At 42.8% G+C, this 27,113-nt stretch overlaps 2 protein-coding genes and 1 long non-coding RNA gene across 12 annotated transcripts in view; 2 read left to right on the forward strand and 1 right to left on the reverse strand.

Annotated features, from left to right (window-relative positions):
- RPS6KA1 (ribosomal protein S6 kinase A1) overlaps positions 1–2,291 on the forward strand; it is a 113,326-nt gene extending 111,035 nt beyond the window's left edge. For all 6 annotated transcript variants that reach the window (XM_083750747.1, XM_083750748.1, XM_083750752.1 and 3 more), the window contains one exon: positions 1,216–2,291. In XM_083750747.1, coding sequence (XP_083606873.1) covers positions 1,216–1,338 — 123 coding nt within the window. In that variant the 3' untranslated portion in view covers positions 1,339–2,291. The remainder of the gene's footprint in view (positions 1–1,215) is intronic.
- On the reverse strand, positions 2,130–14,222 carry LOC310849979. Of its 2 annotated transcripts, none has more exons than XR_014567153.1 (3): positions 10,175–14,222; positions 5,802–5,950; positions 2,130–3,022 (listed from the first exon to the last, which is right to left on the reverse strand). It is a non-coding gene; the product is annotated as an uncharacterized lncRNA (long non-coding RNA). The 2 variants fall into 2 exon arrangements; XR_014567154.1 differs by lacking the exon at positions 2,130–3,022 and having other exon boundaries at positions 5,632–5,950; positions 10,175–10,219; positions 13,604–14,222.
- A 3,118-nt stretch (positions 14,223–17,340) lies between these two features.
- Positions 17,341–27,113, forward strand: part of ARID1A (AT-rich interaction domain 1A) — a 130,740-nt gene continuing 120,967 nt past the window's right edge. Inside the window, exons 1-4 of one of the 4 annotated variants that reach the window (XM_083750602.1) lie at positions 17,341–17,450; positions 21,853–21,938; positions 23,575–23,668; positions 25,077–25,177. The gene's annotated coding sequence lies outside the window, so the exon portion shown is untranslated. Of the gene's footprint in view, positions 17,451–21,852; positions 21,939–23,563; positions 23,669–25,076; positions 25,178–27,113 lie in introns of all 4 variants that reach the window. The other 3 variants (XM_083750599.1, XM_083750601.1, XM_083750600.1) reach the window with 3 other exon arrangements.

The following is a 27,113-nucleotide window of genomic DNA, read 5'->3' on the forward strand; positions in this document are numbered from 1 at the left end:
CTGCTCTTTAGCTGAAAATGTTCCCACAGCTGCTTATATAATATCAATAAAAACAAAGCAGTCCCTACAATCTAAAAGACATGTCACAAAAGGAACGAAGGTGAGGAGGGAAAAGGAAACCATGCAAACTCAGGCACCAATTCCTGTAGGTACATATTAGTTCTTAATGACCAGCTGGAATGGAAATAGGAAAAGGATGAGCCAAATGGAGCTGCTCTCTCAGCTTCCATCTTTGTCTGCTGCAGGCTGTTGGAATGGCGGCTGCTAGATGTCAGCTGAGGAATAGAGGTAACCAATAGAGCCAAAAAGCTGCTAGACATGAAAAAGCATTGAAAATATGCTACATTAAAAGCAGCATCATAAATAGGAATGGCAACAGTCACTATTATTTCTATTGAGCAGCTCTCAATTCTCTCCAAATCCTCCAGGAAATAAGACAAAGAGGAAGTCAGTCCACATTGTTACGGTAACTGTGAGCAGGTCCTGCTCCTAGTAGATACACTAAGGGATGGGACTCCCTGGCAGATTTCAAAATTTGGGGAAGAAGGAATGCAAAATCACATGGGAGGCGATGTTCCCTGAGGTATTCCGGACCCAGACCATTTAAGGTTAGCCAATGTGATGCTCTTCACATGTTGTTGGACCACAACTCCCATCAGCACCAGGCAACATAGCCAGTGGCCAAAACTGATTAAAGTTGTAGGTCCCAGTGACGTTGGGAGAGCCACAGGTCCGCTATCCCTGCTTTATAAGTCCAATCCCAGCACCTAGAACTGGGTGTGGAAACACACTGGGGTACAGTACAAGGGCCATTGTAATTGGCATAGCCAGTCTCTCCTGGCAGAAGCAGCCAGCCAAGCAGAGCAAGGAGTTGTGCATATGGGTGGTAGGTTGCACCACTCCAAGGAGCTTGTTCACAAGAACAGGCACTGTGGACTACTCTCAGAAGCAACAACAGCAACCCCTTTGCGGGAGGCTGTTTCACACATTACATGGGCTTGTTTCAAATGTATGTTCAACATGGAGACTGCAGCTAATTCCAGCTGATGAAGAAGCCTACCTGGTACAATGCGTGTGTCTGCAAGCATATTGGGCACATTCATACTTTACCGAAGTAGCCCTGGCTTGGCTTTGTTTCATGCTTTTGGTGAAGTATTGGGAAGGGTTTCTCTGTGTGTGTCACTTAAGCAAACACCTGTGGCTCTTCTCTCCTAGGGTGCTATGGCTGCCACGTACTCCGCACTGAATAACTCAAAGCCAGGACCCCAGCTGAAACCCATCGAGTTTTCCTTCTTGGCTCAGAGGCGGGTCAAGAAGCTCCCGTCTACCACACTGTGACATGGGAATGTTGGGCTCTCTCTCTCTCTCTCTCATACACACACACACGCATAGCCAGTGCTGCTTCCTTACTCTGCACAAGCTGCTCTGGAAAGGAGCCGGAAAATATCACCCCAGCTAGAAGTCCACTTTGAAGCACTTCCTCAAATGCACATCAGGGCCAAGTGCCTTCGGGAAGACTAGCTCTTGCTATCCCTGTGGATTTCTTTTGTTGTTGTTGTTTTAAGTGTACAGAGAGACTATTTGTAAAGGGATCTATATAGGTGAATGACAGAATTTGAACTTGCAGCAATCCATGGCGTGATGCTAGTGACACAGGCAATCTCCTCCACTTGCAAAAAAAAAGCGCCTTGGCCAAGTTGATGCCCCTGCAACACAAACCTGGTACAGCTGGAACAGCATTCGCTCCTCCCCTCTCGCCAAGGTCACTCTAATGGGGTGGCTTGTTTGTTCTTAGGATCCCCTCTGTTTGTGCAGACACTCTCTCTTTTACATAATCTATGAGTTATTGTGTGCATGAGCTTCTTGAATGTCATGCTTCCTATCCTCCAGGCCACGTGGCTGCTATCCAAGAAGATTTCAAACTTTCTTCTCTTCTTCTGTTCCCCCCCTTCCCCATTTGGACATCACAATGTCATGGACACTCTCCCACTTGCAGGGTTCTGGGATTACTCCTTTTTCTATAGCGTTGACTCCTAGACCTCTGCCGGATTATATCTAGCTTTTGAACGTGCAATGGGCTTGTAAGAAAACTTTTCCCACTGTGAAAATATCATTTTTTAGGTGGGGGGTTGTCTTTGGTTTTTAAAAATTATCTATCAAATAGCACAATCCAGAGCCTCATGATGCAAAGTGCAAAAAATCAGCTTCTTTTTTATTATTTAACTGATTCTGTGGCTGGTAACTCAGGGTTTCTGTCCGAATTTTCAAATAAAGCATACCATGCAGTTGAAGTTTTTTTACTGGTTGACTTCATACTCCCCTGTCCATCCTTGTTGTGCTGTAGGGTTTCTTCTGCATTGCACCTAATGTGAAGACGAACTAGTTTATTCCTTATTGGTAATATTATTGTAATCCCAGTTTATTGTTCCTGTGCATGGTTTGCATACTCTCAATCTCCAGTAATCATAATGTGTTAGAGAACACCTGAGAGGGTAGTGTGTTCATGTTGATGTTCCTACCTAGAATTTCTTGTAGAATGTTTCAAAGACCTCTTGCAGTTTAGTCTAAACTAAACATGGAGCAGGTTACCATAGGTGGCTATTCCATTCACTTTGATTAAAAGGGCTGCACAGAACAGGAAAGCTTGAACCGTCCCATACCTTGCCTCCCTGTGCTTGGTTGTGCTTTTTCCCGCCTGGTTCACTTCTCACATCAGTTCCACAATATAGGTGAAGACCCTCTCCCATGTTCCAAATACTCATGCCTCCAAAACCCATAGAAATGTGGAACCCCTATCCCCACATCTTTAAGAGGAAGAAGGTTCATACGGGAGGAGATAGTCTTTATTATCCTGGATGCAAACCTTTTAGAGCAGGAATGGGGAACCTCAGTCCCAGAGGCCAAAAACTGTCCTCCCTTTCCAGATCTCTAAACTCTTCCCCAAGCTGTAGCCCCTCACTGGGCCTGCTCCTCACCCTCCTCAGTTGCTTTTGCCTGGCTGGAATGTGTCCTTGAATTCTGCCTGGACAGAGATGGAGAGAGAGAGAGAGAGTAGAAACCTTTGACTTCTGCATAGCTGGAATATAGCCGCCTATACACCGGTAAGAATCTCATCTATTTCCCCCAGCCACCATTGCCTCTGGCCACATTGACAACTGCCATGTGGTCCCTGGGCTGGAAAAGGTTCCTTATCTTGACTTGAAGCTTTCAAGGAAAGAACCAGCACCTTGAACAAACTGCTTTTTGATCAAATAAGAATTGAATTCTTCCATTTGTTGCTTTCTCTTCACCTCTGGGGCTAATATATAACATGCTGCTGCGCCTTGCATCTTTTCTTGGCCTCGTAAATAACAGTATTAGGAGGACCCCATTCTTGTCCCTGATTAACTCCCCATAGAACAGACTGGTGAGCTCATCTAAATAATAAAACAATGCAGTGTCTAGGAGCTTCAGGACTTGAGTTTGTGCTTTGAAGATGGCCTGTGCAGAACTTGATCTGAGATCACCCTACTAAATCAGCTTCATGTACTGGAGAGTGTTAACATTCTTCCCCCTGACCCTACCCCAAGTTTCCTGTATTTTTACCAGCTGTCGGAGCAGAAATTCAACAGATGGAGCTTTAACTGGGATGCAGCAAGGAAACAACACCTGCTCGAATTTTGCCTGTGTCAGTCATTTAAAAGCGTAGGAGTCCCTGCCAGCAACAACTGAACAGCAGATGGGAGGACCTTTCATGTCAGTCCATGAGTTCAGTATCTCAACCTGCATTTGATAATTGTATAGATCCTTTAACCACATTACCAGTCTACCCTGGAACAACTGTGGATGGAGAAGCAGACTTCAGTGACATCAAACTCAAGCAGGGCTGGTATTAGGAAATGGGTGAGGATTCTTTCATTAGTCAGAAGATTTTAAAAGATTTTTGGTAGGGGTAGAGAGGTTTTATTATTATTTTTAGTTCTGAACACCCTGTAACTAAAACAAACCTCTACTTACAGTTAACCCTGAGGTCCTAACTGAGGTCATATAATAAAAAACGTCCTGTATGTATGCTGTTATATGCCACTGTGGCTGCTAACACTGCTTCAGTATAGATGCTGAGTATTAGGCAGTGTACACACTATGCACATGACTTGCCCCAAATAATCCTGGGAACCGTAGCTCTCTGAGGGGTAAACTACAGTTCCCAGGATTCTTTGTATGGTGTGTACACAGCCTGCCTTAGAAAAGAAGTCAAATAGAGGTGCAATTATTAATATATGATCTAGAGATGTAAATGTTGTGATAAATATATGATATATTAATTACATGTATTTCTGTATTATATCTCTAGTGCTAGAATTCTGTATAATTAATTTTAAAAACAAAGTAGAAAATAAGCAGGGGTGTGTGGACAAGTATAATTAAGTTCCCCTCTGAGGGAATGGCTGGTTGGAATCTTGAACAGCAGCGCTCTTGTTTGGAGAAGGATACACTGCAACCTTTTACCACCAGTTCCACTCGTACAAAGTGCAGTGTCAGAATACTGTGCCTTGTTTTATACCCAGCCCCAAGCCCTAATTCCTCCTATTGTTATCTAGGCCAGTGCTAGTAGTCAGACTACTTTTTGTGTACAGTGGCTCTGAAGTAATAGCAGTTCCCAATCCAGCAAAATTACCCCCATGTTCAGAATGGTTCCGGCCTAGATTTGACTAAATGGAGGTCAGGGTAAGGAGAAGAAAATGCCAAAAATCTCATTTTTGTGTGTGATTTATTTTCCCACAGCAGTATCGGAGAACTAACGTAATTGGCACATCAGAGTTTCTAAAATATCAGATAACACCAATTCATTAGGATGCATGTCACCATTTAGGGGCTAGTTAATCCTCCTGTCTTACTGGTACACACACATTTACCCTCTGTATATATCATAGATAGCCAAAATTAGTTTGTCTTGCTCTTTTTGAGGGGTAGGGGTGCCAAGCCACATTTAACTCTTGCCAGTTGAAGATGCCACACAGTAGTAGGCTCCACAGCAAGGTAGAGAGCCTACGGCCTCTCTGCCAGGTCCTCAGAACTCTTCCTTCACTTGCTCCACATCACACCCTTGCTTTTGCTTGGTTGAAATGTATTCTTGAATTCTAATGCCTCCTGCTTGTCTGGATGGAGCTTTAAGAGGAATGTGCAAGTGTGTGTAGAAACTAGCCTACTGGACAAAGGCAAAGTTTAACTTCATTGCTCTATCAGCTGTTGCTTCTGGCCCTGCCAGAATGTGGCCCCTAGAAGGTAGTCCAGAAGGGAATGTGGCCCTCAGGCTACAAAGGCTTCCACACCACTGTTCTACAGCAAGAGGAGTTGTGTTGATGAATGTGGGGCTTTCAGACATGGATGGAAGATGCACCAGGCCAGGCACCCCAAGTTGGAATAGTAGAAGAAAAAGTAGAAGAGGCTATGCTGCTTGGATTACAATGCTATTTCGAACATAGCATCAGTGGCGTAGCGTGGGGGGTGCAGGGGGGCTGGCCGCACCAGGCGCAACATCTGGAGGTTAGGAAAATCCACGGGTTAGGGGGCGCAAATCCATGGGTTAGGGGGCGCAAATTACTTGCCTTGCCCCAGGTGCTGATAACCCACGCTACGCCACTGCATAGCATAATCCGCATAAATCCATGTATTTTTCTGATCCACAACATTTGAGTAAACAGAGCACCAGAGGAAACTGTGCTGGTACCCGTGATTTGTTTATTATACCTTGGGCTCTGGGTGCTTTCGGTGGAGGTGGGAGAAGCTATTTTAATAGTTCCTCAAAAGGAACTGCAAACCTGTGGCTCTGTTCTCTGGGTGAAGCTCTTGTGATTGGCCTGAGCAAATGCCAAACTTCCAGCCAGGAAAGTAGTTGGTCTGCAGTTCTAATCTCTAGTTGTCAGGTACGTTTTGACATCTTCTAGGTCTGATCTGGCGGTCTGCATTCCTGCAAAGGTAGTGGTTGTGCATCAGCATGGTGCAAGAGAACAAAGTTCCAGATTGTGCCCTGACTCTGTGCAGGTCATTGGAAACAAAGCTAACCCAGAATAGGAATTTCCCCCATTATTTTACCATGTCCTCCTGTGTGTGTGGACTTCTGCAGTGTGTGGATGGATAGATAGATAAGAGAATGTTCCATCTCCAAGTGCTTGAAGTGCAGGCGAGGGAATCATTCTCTATATTTGGGGATGGCTCCCTTTGCTGCAGTTTTAGAAGGCTGGAAGGGGGAATGATTTGACCCCTTTTTCTATGTGAAGGACCTCCATGCCCCCTCTACCTGGATCTTTCTATCAGGTGTTTCTTTAGCAGTATGCATCAGCACTGTTTGTTTATTCAAGCTGTCTCTTTAGATCAACCCATGTTCAGTGCTTGAATTAGAGGAGGGCTAGAAGGGGCTTGACCACCATACCTTTCAGGGTGTTCCCCTAAGTAGCTGTTTTTAGAAAGCAATGCAAGGAGCAGGGCTTGGCTAAAATTGGGCTGCAGCTTGTAGGTTTCACCTCCCTGCACACTTCTTATCCTATGAGCATTGCAAACAAACATTTTTTAAAAACCTAAAGAAAATGGAGTCTGGTGCCCTCATTGCCACATATAAGCATATACTGGAAACAGTTTTATTTTAGTGGACAAAGCATTGCTTGTTTTAGTAGACCTTTAAGTGAACTGTTTTCCTAGCTACCTGCTGTCTTCAGTTTGCTGTGTATTAAATCATTTGCTTACTTTAAATTGTTTAAAATAGCCTTGAGTTTTAAATTTTAATGCCACATTGGATAAAACTCTTTAAAGCTAGCAATCTCTGTACTGTGATTGCTTCTCAATCTTTCTACAAGGGAGAATTGGTGATCTTTTGGTCCGACAAAACATAATTCACCTCACTGGGGATTACTTCTGAGTAAAATGGCTAGCTTTTTGTTACAAATTATACCAAAACTCTTATGTAAATAGCACTCCATGTTATGCAAATATTTAGATTAGTCTTCCTTCTACCCAAAGCCCAGGACGATTAGATGAATGAAGGAGCTGCATGATGTAATTAATTGATTCATAACCGATCAAAATTTGACTTAATTTTTTTTTACTTGAAATTTGCCAATCTGATTGTCATTGGTGAAAAGAAATCACCTTCAACTGACTAACCAGGGATGTTTTACCAAAAAAATGCACCGCTACCATCTCTCTAATTCCTTTAATGTGATGTAAGAGCGACACAAGCTGGACAATATGTTTTTTTCCGAACTTATGAGCATGGTTGGTGCAGAATGTTGTGGCCAGACTACTGATAGGACACACGGCTTTCAACATGGAATCATAGAATTGTAGAGTTGGAAGGGAGTGAAACCATTGTTAAAATATCTCGCTGCACATTTATTACTAAGCCTAGTCCAAGGTCCTTATATGAATCTACAACTTTACGCAATTTTGGTCCAGGGTGCATTATGGACCACCTAAACCTTTATATCCCAGCTCATTCACTGAGATAATCTGCAGGAGTGTTGTTAGTAGTTTCCCCAGTTGGCGAGGCTCACATGACAGCAACAAGAAACAGCCATTAGTACAATCAGCCCAATCCCGTTGAACACTCTGCCAATAGAAATTCAGCAGGCACCTTCTGTTTTAACCTTCAGACGTATGCTGAAAGCTTTTATGTGCCACCAAGCTTATTAAGAAATTCAGAAAATATTTTTCTGTAATAGTTATATGATCTCCTATTTTACGTGGTTTTTATTGTACATACATGTGATTGTTGAAAACTGCTTTGATCTTTTAATTAAAAGTGGTGTACAAATATTTTTATAAATAAGGCAAGAGACAAAAGATGGGCTCTTGGGGTAGGAAAATTAAAGGCTATTCACTTGCTAGACTTACATAGCAGGGTAGTTAGGGAGACAAATGAGAAAAGTATTGCAAGCCAAGGGCAATATAAGCTAATACGGAATAAAAACTATCTTAGTTGCAAATAAAACATGGTGAGAAATTCGCCTGGTGCTTTAGATGTGCCAGGGGAAGTTCTCTGCATTAGTCACACACAGCATATGGATTTATTCCAACAACACCCACACATGTTGAAATAGGCTTTGGGGACAACCTGAGTACCCTTGCCTAGGTGACTCTTGCCAGTTTGCCTTTGACTTCATTACATTGTGAATCAACTCATCTTAGGGTTTTCAGTTGTTATAAGAGTATGGAATAAGAGGGATGCTGCAGTCCTGGATTTCCATTTCTTTCTCCGATCAGGACACCTGCTCCCTTTCTCTGCCCTATCAATCCAGTGGCTGGTCTGTCTCAATTATGTCAATTAGAGGTTCAGTGCTGCCTTACTGAATTGAGCTGGCTTTTCCTCCCTTGATAGAATTGGAATCCAAACTGCAGATGGGAATCACTCAGGCTGCTTTTTTTATTGTTTGCTGATTAGAAAATTAGTTTCCATGGACCCAATGGAAAACAGTGTTGCTGAAACATAACAAACTGGTTTCCCCCGCTCCCAATATATTTGAAGTTTCACTGAGGTTTTCAAGACCCAGACACACTAGTATCTAATGCAACTATTAATTCATCTGTTGTAGTAATGCTGCTTGCCTCCTGCCCAGTCTTTTTCCAAATTGGTGCTTAGATGGACAACAAGACAATGTTTTCAGTGAGTATTATTGTGTGTATTAAATTTTTTTTATCTATTCACCTGTGAGCCTGCTGCCCTCCCGTCCCACCCTACCTCATCAACCAACGCAACGTATTCACTGGTATTCTAACTATTGAGCCTCACTGCTAGGCTATGAAACAGCCATTGATTGTCATAAAGTCTACCAACAAAGTAAATGACAAATTGCAGAATGCAAATAATGTGTGGACAGAATTTGGAAAAAAATGGGGAAGGTTTAAGTGTGGACTTTAATGTTTACACTGGTGATGAAGCTGCTGTTTGTGCAACCTCACAGAGGATTCTGTATTGTGGGTGGTGAAGCAGGAGCAAATAGCAGTAGAGTCCAGCATCCTATTCTCACAGTGGCTCACCAGGTGCCTTCTCTGGGAAGCCCAAAGCAGGATGTGAGTGCAACAGAACTCTCCCCATCTGTGATTCCTGGCAAATGGCATTCAGAGACACGCTGCCTCTGCATTAGAGACAGAACATCAGGCCAGCCCCTTCGAACACAGGACAATAATAAGAGCCCTGCTGGATCAGACCAGTGGCCCATCTAGTCCAGCGTCCTGTTCTCGCAGGGGCCAACCAGCATTCCATAATTTAACTGTGTGCTGTGTGAAGAAGTCCTTTCTTTTGTCTGTCCTGGATTTTGGTATTAGATCTTCTGTCTCTCCCATCTTTCCACCTCTAACCCTCCAGTTTCAAGCTTCTCAATTGTCTCTCTTCCCTTTCTTTCAATATTTGGCTACATAACTGGTTTAGACTTCTTAAATGTTATTTATTTCTAATAAAACTGTTTATAGCTTGCCCTTCATCTGTCTGGATATCTGAGCTGTCTACTTTTCTGGCTTCCATTCTCCTGCTTCAACTAACACGGCAAGTGCTCTCTCAACACAGAATCCCAAGACTAGACAGCTACTACGCTTCTGACCTGATGGCTGACAATTTTCTGGTTTCAAATTAAAGAGAAAACGAAATTAGCAAATTAATTGTTTGCTGTATTTTTGCTAGGTGTTGTGTCAGCTGCCTTAAGCTTGGCAGCCAATTGAAAGCTGCACTGGAGCCATCCTGTATAGGAGGTGGAGCTCTGCATTGGGCCTTGCTATCCACAGAGTGTCAATCACATTAATTTTAAATTACTTCTGTACAGCCTGGTGTCAAAATGATTAAAGCATGAAGAGGAAAGCAGAGAGGAAGAGACACTTACCTTGCAATTACAACAAGGACACATCTCTCCCCCCCCCCCTTTCATCAGTCTCCAAACTTGTCTGAACCTTAAAATGTTTGTCCTCTACATGCATACCCAAGATCTTGGAAAATTGAGAGTGATTTTTTTTTTTAAAGTAGCTACATTTATGAGGCATTAACGTCTAATATACATTAAGTAATAGTGAATTATTAAATAATGCTGCAGAATACATGGGTAATTTTCCTTATAGCATGGATTATCATTGTCTATGTGGTGCCCTCCACATTCAAAGGAAATCCAACAATGCAAGGGTGAGTACAAAGAAAGTAGAGAATCTTTCTTACATCTTATGAGATCTTATCAGCTGATCATTTCTGGATTCATTTTGTCTAGTTAAAAAAGGAAGAAGAGGAAATTGTTAACATGTAAAGAGAGAAGTCACTTAAATATGATTTGTTCTGTTTTCAGACACATGCCTTCCCCCTACCCTGAACCCCTTTCCCCAGATTTAAGGGCGCTTCAAGTATCTGAAGGAGAAACGCCACATTTCCATCCTATTTGTGCCTTTACTTGCTCTCAGCAGCTGTACTAAGTCACTGTCATGTCCATGTTTTGATAGTCCAGGGTAAAAAGGTCTAGTAGCTGGACTAGAGATGTACAATATTCATTTTCTATTGCTTTCAGAATTGCCATAACCATTTTAAGAGTATGGAGAGGGATTGCTTGAAAATGAGAAAAGGGTACAGAATTTAAAAATTGCATCCATTATACCATGCTAATAGCAAATTCATTCTCCCTGGATCCTTATGTAGCCAAAACAGCACTATCCATGTATAAAAGGGAGATATTTGCAGGCTTGGGAGAACTTCAAGGTTTGGAAAAATACAAAAAGAAAAAGAGAGAGACCAAACAAAAACCCCCAACTAGAACAATGTGGGCTGAATTTGCTCAGTGGGCACAGAATGCCAACTGACTTTCAGGGGTAGGAGAAAACCAGGGAGAATGGCATGGAGAAGCTTGGCAGAAGCAAGGAACACTGACCACAGGGCAAAATTTGTACTACTAAAGTTGTCTGGTTTTAAGTAGAGAGGGGAGAGGTGATAACTTAGTACCAGAGCATGTGTTTTCTATGTGTAAAAACTCTGTTTTAACCTCCATTATCTTCAGTTACATTTTCTCAACTCTGGAGGCTGAGAGAGATCCCTCCCTTAAGACCCTGGAGGGCTGCCTCTAGTCAGCGTAAACAATAAGGAGCCAGATGGACTGTTGGACTGACATGATACAAGGCAGATCCTTATTCTTGTGAGGCAATATTATGTCCAGACAAATTGGTACCACTTGTAGATATACTCTAGTAAGATTCAGAACATGCAAGCAATTGACAACCTCTGAAAACACTATACCTACGAATAACTTCTACAATTTTAACATTTACTTAGCACCAAAAGTGTGCTAGGCTCTATTAAACAGGAATCCGCTGAAGCAAATGCATGGAACCCTGCTGGCACTGGTGTTAGCTTAATGCCTCCCTTTGTCAGCATTGGCAGAAATGGAAGAGGGTTGATAATGATCCTATTTTAAGTAAAAACAAAACAAAACAATGTGTGTGGTGGGGAGTGTCTTGTACCATGTTTGGCCTTCAGTAACAGAAGTAAGAAGCCCTTGAAATTGCTTTTAATCAGTCTTTCTCAATGTGGAAGCCATGGACAGTTGCCAGGGAAGTCCAGGATTAAAAGTATAACCCTGCTTCCTTTCCTTTAAGGTTGAGGTTGGATGTATGGCCCTAAGTCTGGTTTGAGTTTATACTGTTAGCTGTATTGTCTGTCATACATTTGAAGAGGTTTGCATAGCAATAGCTGCGAAAATCTTTTCCAGCAAAAGTAAGAGCCTATTGTGACATCTTAAAGGCTAACAAATTTATTATGGTTTAAACTTTAATAGATTACAACCCACTTTATCAGATGCACAAATCTTGAGTTTTACACACACACACACACACACACACACACACACACACACACACACACACTGAAGTTTGGGGGAGGGGATTATAAACAGTGAAGTCAGAGGGAAATTGAATGCAAAAAGTACAGAGGTGGTGATAATTATGTAATTAACAGGGGCCGTTCACAAAAAAATAGCTGCTGGTAACACAGACATCTTGTCATTGGTTAGCAGAGCTGCCCAAGGCATTTTGCTGCTTGAGGCAGAAAGCAAATACTGCTTCCCCTAGTCAAGGCATATATTTTGGCACCCGAGGCAGAGAATCACATGTGCCTCTTTCCCTTCCCAGGCAGTAAAAACAGAACAATCATAAATTTTAAAAAACTAACAATTTGCTGCCCTTTCATAACACAAAAAACCAGGTGCCTCTGTCTGCCTAATGGTAGGGCCAGCCATGTTGGTGTCAATTAACACATGTAATGTGAAAAACCATTGTTATTACTCAATAAATCTGTTAGTCTAATGTGGCACAAGAATTGTTGTTGGTGTTTGTTTTTAGTACTAGGAGAGGTCCACTCTGACAAAGTTAAAGGAGCTCTTGCTTTGGCTGTTTGCCACTAAGTGTAGGATATGGCTGGCATCGTTTGCTAAGCATAGCAGAGCTATTTGCTCTGCAAGCATTTCCTGTGGAATATTCTCTTTGCTTAGGCAAACAGTGGTCTAGGTGGTATGGGAACTGATGGATGGTCCGTCTACAACAATTTCTTTTTATTTCTATTTTAAATACCATAATTGTGCTCTGCTACATATGAATAATGGAGTGCCCAGAGAAGGTGCAGACAAGCTTTTCCCACCCCAGCCACACATAGTTTTTTATTGATAAATTAACCAGTGGTTCCTACTCTTATCTCTCTTGCTTTCACAACAGCACCACCCTCTCCCACCCCAAAAATCCTCTCTTCCCAAAGCTCGCACACCCTTGCTTCCTCCTTCCCTACTTACACCCTTGATCCTATGACCAGATAAGCCCCTGTTGTGACTACGGAATGTGCACATAATAGTATTAACATGAATCTGAACTTGAGATAACCCTGCCTGCAAATCTAGGAGTTCGTCTGTGTGCTTGGCCTGTTTCACACGCAAATAAAAGTAGCCAAACAAACAAAAAGAAAGAAAGAAGGCAGTTTAATTGGAGTAATGCACACGCATATACATATTTTCTCCCTTTTGCTAAGGGAAATTTGCAAGAACCGGCGCCAGGGGGCAGCACAGGGAGAGTTTTTGTTCTCTTCCCTGCAGTTGGGCCGTTTTTCCTCCTGATTGTGCTAAATGCTTATGTACCAATGTTTCCATTTACAAACCCTGCCTCCCCTCCCCCATCCTCCAGCTCTGCTCTGCCATTAACCCTCTGCGATGCTGCTGTAGCAGCAGCTTGCTATGGAGCCTGTTCCCCACCTCCCAGCTGACATGCAGCTTGGTGATGGGATAAATTGAAGGTCTCAGAAAGGAGACTGAGAAAGAGGAGTGTGTGGGGGTTGGGGGGGGAGGCACTCTAGTAGCAAAAAAAATAAAGGGAGATAAAGTGGGGAGGGGGGGGACACACCGAACCGGGTTTGCCCCTTATTCTAGCCCTTTCTAAATCTGTAGGAGTATGGAGAAGTGGGGATGACTGCTGTTGTGCGCTTTACAGATTTTTTTTTTTGGGGGGGGGGTTAATTAACTCTCCATTTGGGATAGTGGTGCAAGCTACAGCAGACTCTGAAACACACACACACACCCATGGAAAAGTTAGATTTTCCTTGTTTGGAAGTAAGCAAAAGCTGACCTGCCTTAGATTTTAGTGGACTGGGCGCCCCCTCGCCTTCAGAGAAGCCGCTCCACTATCTCGCGATTCGGGGTTCACCCCTCCCTCACTCGCCCCCGTGTTTTTGAGTTGTGAGAATTACACGCGCCCATATGGTGGTGGTTGTTTTTAAATTACTATTTGAAGGAGTGGGCTTTCTTTCGTGGACAGCAAAGGTTCCTCGTTTCGCCCCACCCCAATTTATGGTTTTGGGGTTCCGCTTGGGAGCAGTGCTTCTGCGCCCCTTGACTTTTAAAAAAAGAGTTATTGGGGTCATTCAGCCCCCCCCCCGCTGTGTTCTGTAAACGGGTGACATTTTCCCCCCTTTTGTGTCTTTTGTGTTCCTGTTTGGACGACAGATACCAAACGCCTCTGCTCTCTTTTTAGGTCAAGTGTACATATGTACCCCCTTTAAAATGTGCGGGTTTTGTGGTCTTTTTTGTTGTTGTTCAGACAGTGAGCGCTGTATGTATGTTCCCTGTGACGATTACTTTTCAGTTCTGTACTCTTGCGCTGCCCTCTGGGCTCAGGCTCGCTTTTTACCTGACTGACTACCCGCCCATTCCCCTCACAGTGTAGGACGTGCTCCCCGCCCCCCTCCTGGCCGCCCCACCCGCTCCTAAGCGGGAGTTTCCAGGAAGCGCTGAGCAGAGCCGCAGTATCGCTCAGCCGCTCTCTCTCGCTAAAACCCCTCCGCCGAGACTGTGGCAACCACGTCAAGTAGTCCCCCCGGTCTCACTGCCGCGAGCCCTCGCTTGCTCATCCCCTTGCGAGGGTTAGGACGAGCGAAAAACAAGCCCGGCGCGTTCTGGGATTTGAAGGACGCTTCGGCCGGCGTGAAAAACAAAGTTGTGCGTGTAAATATGCTGTGTGTGAGGCGGGGGGGGGGGGACGAGTCCCGGCCGCGGCGGCGGCATACAGTCGACAAACGACGGAGTGAGAGAGCCGAATATCTCGTTTAGCGAGAGGGGAGGGGAGTGAGCGGGAAAACGCGGTTCGGAGCTGGGAACAGCCTTTCCCTCCCCCACCCCCACTCCCTAGCCGGGGGCGCTTCTCACTGAGTTTCAGAGGCGCCAAGCTCTGCCGAGGCTGGGAGCTTCGAGCCTGTCCTCTTTACACAGAGTAAAGGGGGCGCCTGTTCCCTGCCTTTCATTTAGTCCTTGTAAGCCATGTGTATGTGCCAGTTTCAGCCAGACAACCCCCCACCCCACCCGACGCACACACTGAGGGCGCCCCAGTTTTCAGTCACGGGGCATACGCCTCAGATTTCTGTTGCCCAACCTAGCACGGACGTTTGCGGCGAAATAAATACCTGGGGGAAAACACACACACGTTTTCACCCCTTCCCCAATTATTGCCGCACTACAAGAGCTTTAAAGTGTGGCTTTTGAAAATAAGGCAACAGCCCCCCCCACACACACACATACCCCACAGTGAATCCTGGAATTCACTTCATAAAACACCTCAACAATATCAAGAGCCCAACTGAATTAAGAATTGCCCCTTTATGTTTTATAAAGCATTCTCTGACCTATGAAACAACCATCCTATTAAGTACAGAGCTCCCTGGAAGCTGTGCACTTGGGTTTTTATACTGTAAACTACCCTGTGGTCCTCAGATGAAGGGTGATATAGAAATTAAATAAATAACAGCAGACACTGGACTATAAGACCTTCAAAACTGTGATAAGCCAGTCCTGCTCCATTTGTGGGGGGCATCTCCTGCACATTGCCCTAAACTTTGGCTCCAAAGCCTTGCCCTGACAACAACCCTGAAGCTGTGCCTGCGGTCACAACATTTTTTAGAGAGAGAAAACGTTTGGTTGTAGACACCCTCTGGATTAGGGGAAATATTCCTTCATTTCTGTGGATCTTTCCCTCAAGTGTACAGATATAACTAGAGCAGCAAATTTGTCCTCTGAAATTGTGATGACGTCGCAGAATTGAAAGCAGGACTGGAGTGAAGCAGGGAAATGGGGAGCAAAGTTGGAAAGCGGGAAAGACCCTGCTTGTAGATGAGATAGGGGTGTGTGGGTTAAGAACAAAGGAACCAGCAGCCTTTGGTGATTAATTTGCAGAAAATATGGACAGGAAGGACACAGAAATCACAGGAAGAAGCTAGTGGTGCTGCTTCCAATTCAGACATTCATTTCTCGCTGTGTTGCATCTGGTTCTGAGCTCTCATTCTGACAAGAGTGAAGGATTTAAGAGGAAATGCTGAAGGGAAAGGGGGATTTGAAAAGTTGGTGGATATTTCAGGAGGAAGTGCTAACTAGAACTTGGGCGGGCAACAAGATTTGTAAAACTTGGGCCAGCTTTCAACAGAGAGCCAGTGACATTGGCTCTGCTCATGGACTCATGCCCAAGGGCTTATCAGTGGCAGTGGCATAGTGTGGGGGGTGCAGGGGGGCGGGCGCAACACCTGGGGGTTAGGGTTAGGGGGCGCAAATCCACGGGTTAGGGGGCGCAAATCCACGGGTTAGGGGGCGCAAATCCATGGGTTAGGGGCCGCAAATTACTTGCCTTGCCCTGGGTGCTGACAACCCACGCTACGCCACTGATCAGTGGTGTTCAAACTTTTTTCAAAGAGTGCCAGATTTGATGAAGTGAAGGGCCGTGAGGGCCGGCCAAAGTTGTTGAGCTTTTCTAAGGGTTGGAGTTGTTGAGCTTCTTTTAGGATTGAAGATGTTGAGGTTTTTTTAGGATTTTACCCCAATATATAAACTGCCACAGGGGCTGTATTAAACCAACCCGCGGGCCTGATTAAGCCCCCAAAACGGACTTTGGACAGGCCTGGCTTAGATGGAGGCAAAGGGCTCTTTTAAAAATGTCTCCACAGTACAAACTACTAGAGCAGCTTTGGCAGAGCCCTCTCCTTAGGCATCTCGGAGGCTCACTACCATTTCCCAATATCTTGGCTTGCTCGCAGGAGAGAGTCACCAAGGTGCATAATAAGGAGAGGGCCATGCCAAAGCATTCTTTGCTGTATATGCTGACAGAGAGTAGGTTAGAAAGCCTTTTGCTTGTGACTCAACTTCGAAGTAGCAATGAGTGTCCTTGGGATCAGAGGATATGCAGGAGACCAGATGAAAAACTTTTAGGGGATGACTGTGCCCCCAGTCTTTCCCCTCCTAAAATATATGTCAATTAACACATGGTTTACAATTCCTAAAAGTATTGTTTTTAAACAGGGCCGCAGAGCGGTTAATGGGGCAACTGACAGAATCGTTCCTAATAATAATAATAATAATAATAATTTTTTATTTATACCCCAGCCAAGGCCGGGCTCAGAGCGGCTTACAAACAATAATAAAAACAAGATGAATGATTACAACTTAAAAACAAATATAAAATACAACATTAAAATAATGGAACATTAAAATATTAAAATGTAGCCTCATCGCAGGAGGAGAAGGAAAAGAAAGGGGAAAAAAAGAGAGGGAGGGAATCAAATTGGCTCCAAACCAAAGGCCAGGCGGAACAACTCTGTCTTACAGGCCCTGCGGAAAGAAATCAGATCCTGCAGGGCCCTGGTCTCATGAGGCAGAGCGTTCCACCAGGCCGGAGCCAGAGTTGAAAAGGCCCTGGCTCTGGTTGAAGCCAATCTAACTTCCTTAGGGCCTGGGACCACTAGGGTGTTGTTATTTATGGACCTTGAGGCTCTCCGTGGGGCATACCAGGAGAGGCGGTCCCGTAGGTACGAGGGTCCTAGGCCGTGAAGGACTAATACACCTTCATTCCCATTGATTCTGCAAAAGAAAAGCTCTGAGCTATACTTCTATGGCATTTTTCCCACCAAAATCAAATCTAGAGAAGTCTTGCTTTGTCAAACAGTAAGTATACAGTTACATAGGTTCCTGCCTTTGTGGAAATCACATTCTGGCAGAACTAGAGCATATAGCACACTTTTTCAGTCTTTAGTTTAAACCAGCTTATTTTTTAAAAATGGGGTTTTAAATTATCTGTCTTTCCAAAGGAAATAGTTTTCTCATTACCCCTTTCCACTGGGTATGTTATTCCCACCCACATGGAATGATAATCCTGAGTCTCTTTCCCAGATAAAGAAAATTCAGAATCTGGCCGGGCTTCTTGCACATTTTACTTTGCAGTACACTCTGCAAATCCTCGCTCTGGATTTCTACCAGAGCTTTGCATCCTCCAATTAAGCTAGCTGGGAGACAGGGGCAAAAACAGTGATCATTCTGAAGACTTGTTTTCTACTGATTCAATTTCTACATCTCAGTTACCCAGTGTACCTATTAACCCTGAGAAAGAGGGCAAAATCCTAAGTATTCTCAAGCTTATTCTTGCTGTTTTTCTTATCCCATTTGTAGCTACAAAGGCTTCGCATCCTCCTGTTAGTGTTGCTGAATAGAGCAGAGGACTGATGAGAATTCTCAGGCCTTGCTCTGGTTTCCCCGCCCCCTCCATTACCCCATCCCCCCTCAAGGCTCCCATAACTTGCATCTCTCCTGTTAACACTGAAGAGAGGGGAATACAAGAAGCTCTGATGGTTCCCCCACTCAGCTTTTTATATATATTCTCTCTACCAGTCAAAACCTATATACACAGCCCTGTCTAATTACAAAACCCACAGCCAGCTTTGTTGTCACATCTGACTGACACACACAGCCCAACTACTCAGCTCAAGAGAAAACAAAAACAGAACTGCCTGCATTTCACTTCTATTTACAGTGGTACCTCGGGTTACACACGCTTCAAGTTACATACGCTTCAGGTTACAGACTCCGCTAACCCAGAAATAGTACCTCGGGTTAAGAACTTTGCTTCAGGATGAGAACAGAAATCGTGTTCCAGCGGCACAGCGGCAGCAGGAGGCCCCATTAACTAAAGTGGTGCTTCAGGTTAAGAACAGTTTCAGGCTAAGAACGGACCTCCGGAACAAATTAAGTACTTAACCTGAGGTACCACTGTACATTTAATGGGTATTGATAAGTCTTTATTTTTCTTATTATTATCATCCTCAAATATTCAGTTATTGCATAGTTCTTCAGATGCTTGATTAGCGCCCTTTAAAAAATTTTTTGTCATTTTTTCTGGGTTGCAAAGTGTCTCTTTAACCTGGAGGTTTTCAACCTTTTTGTGTCCAGGGCTCCCCTGACCAACTACATACTTTCTGCCTCCTCTCCTCTCCTTTCTCTTTGGGAGTCCTTTGGGCAGCAGCTGCCACCACCACTGGTCTCTGAGTGGCCCCCATCCTAAAGAGAAGTGCCTCCTTATACCACCCCACAAGGGCCTGGGAAGAAGCTACCCCCAGCCTTCGTGGTCTGACAGAGACTGGCCAGAGGTGAACCTAACTCAACTTGGGAGGTAGCAGTGGCAACAGCAGTGCCAGGCATTCAGCTCCCAGGCAGGAATTGCACACGGCAAGCATTTTAATTGCACACTTCTTATTTTTATTCACACACACAGAGTTACCAATGTGTTTCCCCTATATCCCTTGTTGATCACTGAGGCTACCCATTTACTTGGGAATAAGGTTGCAGAATACTGACCTGGGACTTTGGGAATACATTGTACTGACATACAGTCATACCTTGGGTTACAGACGCTTCAGGTTCCATTTTTTGGGGTTACAGACCGCCGAAACCCAGAAGTACTGGAACGGGTTACTTTCGGGTTTCGGCGGCTGCGCATGCGCAGAAGCGCTGAATCGCAACCTGCGCATGTGCAGACACGCCGCTGCAGGTTGTGAACGCTGTGGGTTGCCAACGTGCATCCTGCAAGGATCACGTTCGCAACCCAAGCGCCCACTGTAATGGGACTTCCTTATAAAGAAACATGTATAGGACTCCTCTGTAAAATGCTTCTGATAACACATTCTCTGAGATGCTCACATCTGTATGGGCAAATTTGGGGTTCAGCTACCTATGTCAGCATAAATGTCCTAAAAAGGGCGTGACAAGAGGAGATGTAGCTGGGGTGGAGATGCCCTTACATTGGATTCTTCAGCTGCTTTTGAAAAAATGATGGGGCTTGAGGAAAGACAAGAAATAATTACAGCAATGGCCTATGACAAAGTCCCTGTATTTGTGACATCAAAAAAATGACTGGATAATCTGATGCATATTCTCTCCAACCATCCCAAAACTCATTGTCAGGAGCGAGCCAGCAGTAAAACACCCCAAGGAGGTGGAAATAACTCTTTATTAGGAAAAACGGAATCTGCCCGAATGAGCACAGCAACTCTTTGCTAGGTCCTTGCCCCTATGAAGCAGTTGTGGAGACTTAATGTCTCTGCCCCCTCCCATAGCTGCCTAAGTCTCCCCCTCTCCAGAGTTGTCTCCAAACAATCTGAGACTGTGCCTTCATGCCTGACTTTGCTCCTCCCACTTTATGCCTCTCCTGGTCCTGGGTGATCCGGAGTGATAGGAGCTTGCCTCAACAAGATAGAGAGATACCTGTGCTTCTTCACCAGCCTGATTCTTCTCTGCCTCTTGGCCTCCCTCTTCTCCTGTTTGAGTTTCTGCCTCTGAGTCTGGACTGTTCTCTGCCACAGACTCTCCCTATTCATTACCTCTTTATCTTCCAACACCTGCCCCCAGTCTTCTCTCTCTGACCACTCACTCTTGTCCTATGAACACTCCCTGGGCTCTGAGTCTTCTTCCCTTGGGGGTTCCCACTACTCCTTTGCATCTAATCAGTCTCTGACACTTCTTCATGTAATGGACAGAGAGATGAATTTGCCAGTCTCATAGATCAGGCTAAAGATTACCAATAATACTAATTTATTCCAGAGCTGTAGCTGTGTTTGTTGCAGCAAAAATGACTAACAAATGTATTATTTAATAAGCTTTTGTGGACCAGAGCCTACTTAATCAGATGCAAGTAAAGTCCTATATCTCTAGAGTAGTTGATGCCACCTGTAATAAATAGATAATAGTCATATATATGTAGGCTCATTCCCAACAAAGTGTTATGATGCCTGATTTATAATCACTCCTTACAAATATTTTTTTATATACCAGTGTTATACGTGAGTGTTACAATTCTGAAAAGGCAGGTTCTCAATATATGAATAAGCATTTTTAGAGTTTGTTTAACTTACCACTTTTCCACGAAAAAACCCTTTTGTGAGTGCTAGTTAATGTTTGTGAAGCACTTTGAGTTAATAATCATGTGCAATATTTATCAAATGCCTAAGGGAATAGGCACTGTAGAAGATCGCTATAATATAGACAGTCATTAAATGCAGTCTAGAAATCCAAGGCAAGGCCTAAACACACTGATGGAGGAAGCTTATTGAACACAGTGTGTCTTCCCTCTGAGTAAATGTGCATATCAGAGAAGATATATAGGGTCTTTATCCTCAGATAAAAGTATGATGCAGTACAGAGGTTTTTAATTTATTTTTAAAATACCAATTTTATTTTTTAACTAATTTATATTAATACATTGTTTGCAAACTCCAAGATGCTTATATTATAGTGTCCCATCATGACAGCATCTTATTCATGGCATTTCTTGCTGGAAGAGATCCAGTCAAGAGTAATGCTGGATGGAGGCCAAAGGCTTGTATTTTGAAAAATGTGTTCCTTTGGAAAGAGAGAGAGAGAGAAGTGAGCAAGCAAAACAAAATATCCTTCAGCTTATTGCAGAGCACTCACACTTTTAATGTATTCTGATACATTTTTACTATTGTGCTTAGATGTCAAGGTGAAATGTGTTGTAAAAACAAGTAGTATGCTATAATAAACATTTTAGAAGATTTTTTTCGTTTTTTTAGGACAGGAGAGACAAAACCCTTAACTGAGAGTTAAATGCAGCTCACATGCAGATGAAGTGCTCCTTTAAGGGCAATTTAAAGAAGTGCAAAGACATGCACATATGTACAGGTGGCTTCATGGAAAGTTGCTTGTGCCCTATCTTCTCTCCCAGTTATAGTAGGTTAAAGAAGACTGTGTAGGGCTCCAGATTAGGAGACACCCTCCCCAATTTGCAGATGAGACATAAAGGAGAAACACATCGGCTGCATGTTGAGGTGGTAGGAAGAAGTTAGGAGGAAGAGTGACCTTATAACAGCATTGGGGAAACAGTTAAACAGGAAGAAGAACGTGAGTGTGTCAGTGACAGGTATGTATGTGTGCGTTCATGCGATGTAAGACTGAAAGTTGAATATGGTAACAGACAGTCTTTATCAGGGATGTAAATTTATTAGGAAAAACAAATTTTAAATAGGGCAGTGATAAACATGAGTTTCCCTTCTCTTAACAGGAAAGCAGAAACAATAACATGGGAAACATAGACTTTTATAGATCTTTATTGAACTACTGTTGCAATTACAATGCATCCATATTCAGGTAATTCATAACAGAATCAATATTTTCCAGTTGTTGATATGTCTTTTTCAAATGATTAAACAAGCTTAATCTTTCTGTTGCCTCTTACTATCAACAAGCAGCATGCTGGTGTGTGCAGCCCATTTACACCTCTCTTCCTGCAAGCATGGAAACTAACAAGGAAGGGCTAGCTTACTGTGATATGCCGAACAGGGAACCCAATTGTCGCTTCCAAACAAGCAAGAATTTGTAAGCCTTCAAATTCTGGCTCCTTTGGAAACAACAAATCAGGATCCTGGGTTTGGAGAATATGATAAACAAGCTCTTCCTGGTTAGTTTTATCTGTTTGTGTAAGGGAAGGGGTGAAGCAGGTGTAAACAGTGAGTATAAGTCAGGGCATGACCAGTGTTGCTTGGTCATTTGGACCTGGGCTACTAGTTTGCATCTATATATTATCATTTGATGGTGGTGGTGATGTTTGTGATGCTTCTTAGAATCTAATGCAGTGTCCACAATCTTTGGAGCTAGGAGCACATCTGAAAATCTACAAAACTATTGTGGCCAAAACAATGGGCAAAATAGCTGCAAAAAAACCAAATAAAACACTTTAAAAAAACCAAAACTGTCAGCATTCCCAAACCCAGACAACCCACCTCAACCAAACAATAAAAAGCCCCCCCCCAAATCAAATAAATAAATAAGTAAATACATGGGAGGGGTAGATGGACATGGGGGTGCCTGAAGATATCAGGATGCCATTATGGAGACCACAGATATAATGTCTGACTTTGACCTTTTTAGTGTGAAGTGAAATTGAAAATTGCTATGCAATTAAACAATAGAAGAAATAATGCCTTGGGGCACAATTACTATGCTAAATTTCCATCAGTTACTGTAAATTTAGCACCTTATGATTTAGTTTAAGTCTTGGAGATATCCCACCCTCAGAAATTCTACACTGTTAGATCACTAGGAATACACCAGCATGATATGATGCCAGTGTGTCCCCACTGCCAGTACAAGTCAACAAGCAGGGGAACAAAAAATGAGCAGCACTGTGCATATGCTAAGAGAGGGGTGACTTTGAAACCTGACATCCCTCACATATCCCCTACACTATCATATTGTTATGTCTACAAAAGAGGTGGCATAGTTGTTCATGTTGTCCAATTTTAAATTGTTGTTATGGCCTAATTTGTATTGAAATTGTCCTTTGTTTTTTCCGGTGTTATGTTTCGCTGACTAGTTGTACGAGTCAATCTGGTCTGTGACCGTTTAATAAAATTTGATTTGAAGAGGTGGCATAGCAATATGCTTGTATTGAACTCAATAGAGACACAACACACACTGCCTGCCTTACTTCTTCTCACTCCACCCACACTGCCACTATGGAATAGAGGAGTTGGACTAACTAAATCTAATCACAACATACCAATATTGGTAAATAAACTGCTGACAGGAAGCCCATCACTCATATGACTGTACATGCCACATGAGGCTATAACTCTCACCTCATGATGTACGCACAAAGGGAACTCTGATGACAGGTGTTATAGTAAAAGGGTGCTTTGCACAATGAGGGGGCATATTACAAAAACAGCAAGACTGAGAATGAAGTAGGAAGTACAGATGCTAACACTTCTCAGCATCTTCATAGGTCCTCTGCTTCAGGACTCCATGTACAAAAACCCAACAGAAACTCTCAATCCACTACCCCAACTGCGAATGCAAGACCAATGCATCTCACAAAGGTTAGTAAAGGGATGGGTGGGGTGGGACCATGTTTCAAAGTATAAAAGGCTCAAGACCATAGCTACCTTAATCAGATGTCACAATTTCTGCCAAATATATATAATATATATTTCAGTATAACTACCCTATACAGTGGTACCTCAGGTTACAGACGCTTCAGGTTACAGACTCCGCTAACCCAGAAATAGTACCTTGGGTTAAGAACTTTGCTTCAGGATGAGAATAGAAATTGTGCGGTAGCAGCGGGAGGCCCCATAAGCTAAAGTGGTACCTCAAGTTAAGAACAGTTTCAGGTTAAGAACGGACCTCCAGAACGAATTAAGTTCTTAACCCGAGGTACCACTGTACTACCCATTACATCTGAAAGGTTATATGTGTTCCATGGAGAATTAAGAGCATAGTTAAAAATAAAAGGATGCCAAAAGCATATTAATTGCCCCTAGTGTAACAGTGAGTAGTGTTCTTTTGTCAGATCTGTGGCAAAGCAGGTATTTTCCAATTGCTTATTGATTCTGCTGAGGCTATATGAGTTTGATATTATATTTAGAAACTGCATTACATTTCTAATATAGATGCAAAATTCTACAGGTGTATGTAGCTTGAGTGGTTCTTACACATTTTTAAGGCCCATATCAACTTCTTGGCCACCTTTTCTGATATACACCTTTCAGTTTTAAGCTTGTTTAGCAAACAATACATTTATTCATTATGTACAATAAAAGGATGAGCACATGGAGGATGTATATACCATGCTTTATAGCACAACATTTTGGATACTTTCTGAAAGTACAATCCTATGTATATTTACTTGGAGATAATTCTAAGAGGCTCAATGGGACCTACGGTATATAATGTACTGGTTTTTGTATGGTTTAGTGCTATATGGAGCCCAAATCAAGCATTAGGCTCACATGTTCGCCCTTCACCCCTCATCCACCCATACAGTCAAGAGGGCTTCATCTGTGATTACTTTCAGTATCAACACATCTTGGCTTAAAGTTATATGGAAGCCAAGAATCTTGGTTAACTCAAATAATAATTAACTGCAGATGAGCCAACTTTAAACCATAGGTTATGAATCTGGTTTGTTTGAGTAACCATTGTTGGTTTTAAACCAGGATTCCTGGTTCATTCATAACTAAGCTGAGATTATTTGAAATGGAAAGTAATATTGGCAGAAGTCTTCCTCCTAGCTACATGAAAGAGGAGTGGGGAGTGCATGAGTGAGATACTTTGCTTGGGTTTGTCCGCAACACCATGATTGTTTTGTATGAATCTGCGTAGTGTGTTTAGGACTACAGCTTGAGTCTTTTAAAATCAAGATCACTGACCTGTTGGTTTCATCAAGATTGATTATATTTTACATTTTTAAAATTGGCCACTTCTTATATATACATGTCATTACAGTGGTACCTCAAAAACTGAAAACCAAAAGTGGAAGCCTCAAAATGGAAGCCTCAATACGGAAAACTCAAAACGGAAGCCGTGTTTCCTGTTCAACTTCCAAGGTATGTTAAAAAACCAAGGCACTGACGTGTTTTTGGTGTTCAAGTTCCAAAGCGTTCAACTATGGAGGTGTTCAAAAATTGAGGTACCACTGTATATCTGATCCTGTACAACCGTTCTTCATTTCCTAATATGTTGAAATGTCTAGGGTTTGAGGAAGCAAATATTAGAAAAGAGGTCAGGGAAAGTATATTAAAGAACTCAGAAGTCAAAGCAAAATATAAGCTAATGAGAAAATAGGTGAGCCTTCTGGTTTCCTCAAAGAAAGCTTCATTTGAGGAGGTAACAAAGTGAGAATTGAATAAAAGCAAATGAACATGGAGAAGGTTGAGAAGCTGGAGGATAACAGAATAAAGGATAAAGAGGAGCGAATAAAAATATCCAGCTGACTAGAAAAGTGTAGCAATCAAATGGAAATGGAAGATACAATGTATGCATAAATGGATACAATTCTGAAAAAGTTTGAAGGAGGAATCCACCAATCTATGTGGAATGAAAATAAAATAAAGAGTAAAAGCAAAGCAAAAGAAAATACAGTGGTACCTCAAGTTAAGTACTTAATTCATTCCGGAGGTCCGTTCTTAACCTGAAACTGTTCTTAACCTGAAGCACCACTTTAGCTGATGGGGCCTCCTGCTTCTGCCGCACAGCCAGAGAACAATTTCTGTTCTCATCCTGAAGCAAAGTTCTTAACCTGAAGCACTGTTTCTGGGTTAGCAGAGTCTGTAACCTGAAGTGTATGTAACCTGAAGTGTATGTAACTTGAGGTACCACTGTAATAAATGTAAGTAATACTACATTACATTTTATAAATTACTTATATACATGTATGAGGACCATGTTATGCATAGCTTATTAATAGCAATTATTTTCAACATAAATGAGCACATTGGTTCAGGTTGGATAGTTTGCCAAACCATGGTTTGAGTTTCCAGACTACATGAAACAAACCATGATGTAGAGCTGCTTGTCTGTGTGTGTTGGCTCCCCCTCCTCAAATAATTTTGGAAGTGCAATTTGGTGAGAGTACAATACTAAAATTTATCTGTTGACAATCACTTGCCTCTCTCACAGAAGCTACAGCTCCTGTACTGCCACATAATCACATTTAACACCTTATTTCTTGCTCGAGTTGTGTTTATCATACTTTGTTGGTATTTTGAACTCTGCTTATAATAGTCATCTTTGTATTTCTGATTTTAAGACTAATAGTCAAAAATAATGTAATTAAGCAAAGGTATGGAAATTTTTAATATACACATCTACTCAGAAGTAAGTTAAATTGAGTTCAATAGGTTTTACTCCTAAATAAGTAGGTATAGGTGTGCAACCTTAAAGAGCATGCAACCTCATGTTCAGAGGATACCTGATCATCTGAAGTATCTGCTAAAGTATGGATTGCCTGCCAGGGGCCTTGCTGACAAGCATTAAACCATAGTTTAAAATAAAGTATGGTTTAACATTCGCAAGCTGCTTGCTCTTCTCCTGCTCTTGACTGTACTGTGTGGGGAAGGAAACAAGTCAGAAAGAGCCTGGCATGTCATGACATGCAAACACAGGCTCATGATTTGTTTCCTCCAATCAAACCACAAGAAGTAAGTTTAAAACAAAACTTGGCTTATACTCATGGTTTGTTTGAAGAGAAACAAACAATGAACCTGGGTTCACGTCATGATAAACCAGATTGTCTTGTTTCTTCCCACATACGGCACAGTCAGAAGTGGTAGGGGGGAGCAAAATGCCAGTGTGCATTACACCAAACTACCAAACTACCAGTTTAACATTGCGTGTGAACTGGATGGGGTGGCTGACTTCATAATTATCTTAATTCTTGAGCCCTTTCCCTTCAGTATTCCAGTGAGCCCTGTTGCACAGATCTGGCAGCTGAAGCCATGAGAATGCCTGATATTGCATGAAAGAAAGAAAAGAAATCTCTCA

The sequence above is a fragment of the Podarcis gaigeae genome, assembly GCF_964106915.1.
Source record: "Podarcis gaigeae genome assembly, chromosome: 8".
Classification (NCBI taxonomy): Eukaryota; Metazoa; Chordata; class Lepidosauria; order Squamata; family Lacertidae; genus Podarcis; species Podarcis gaigeae.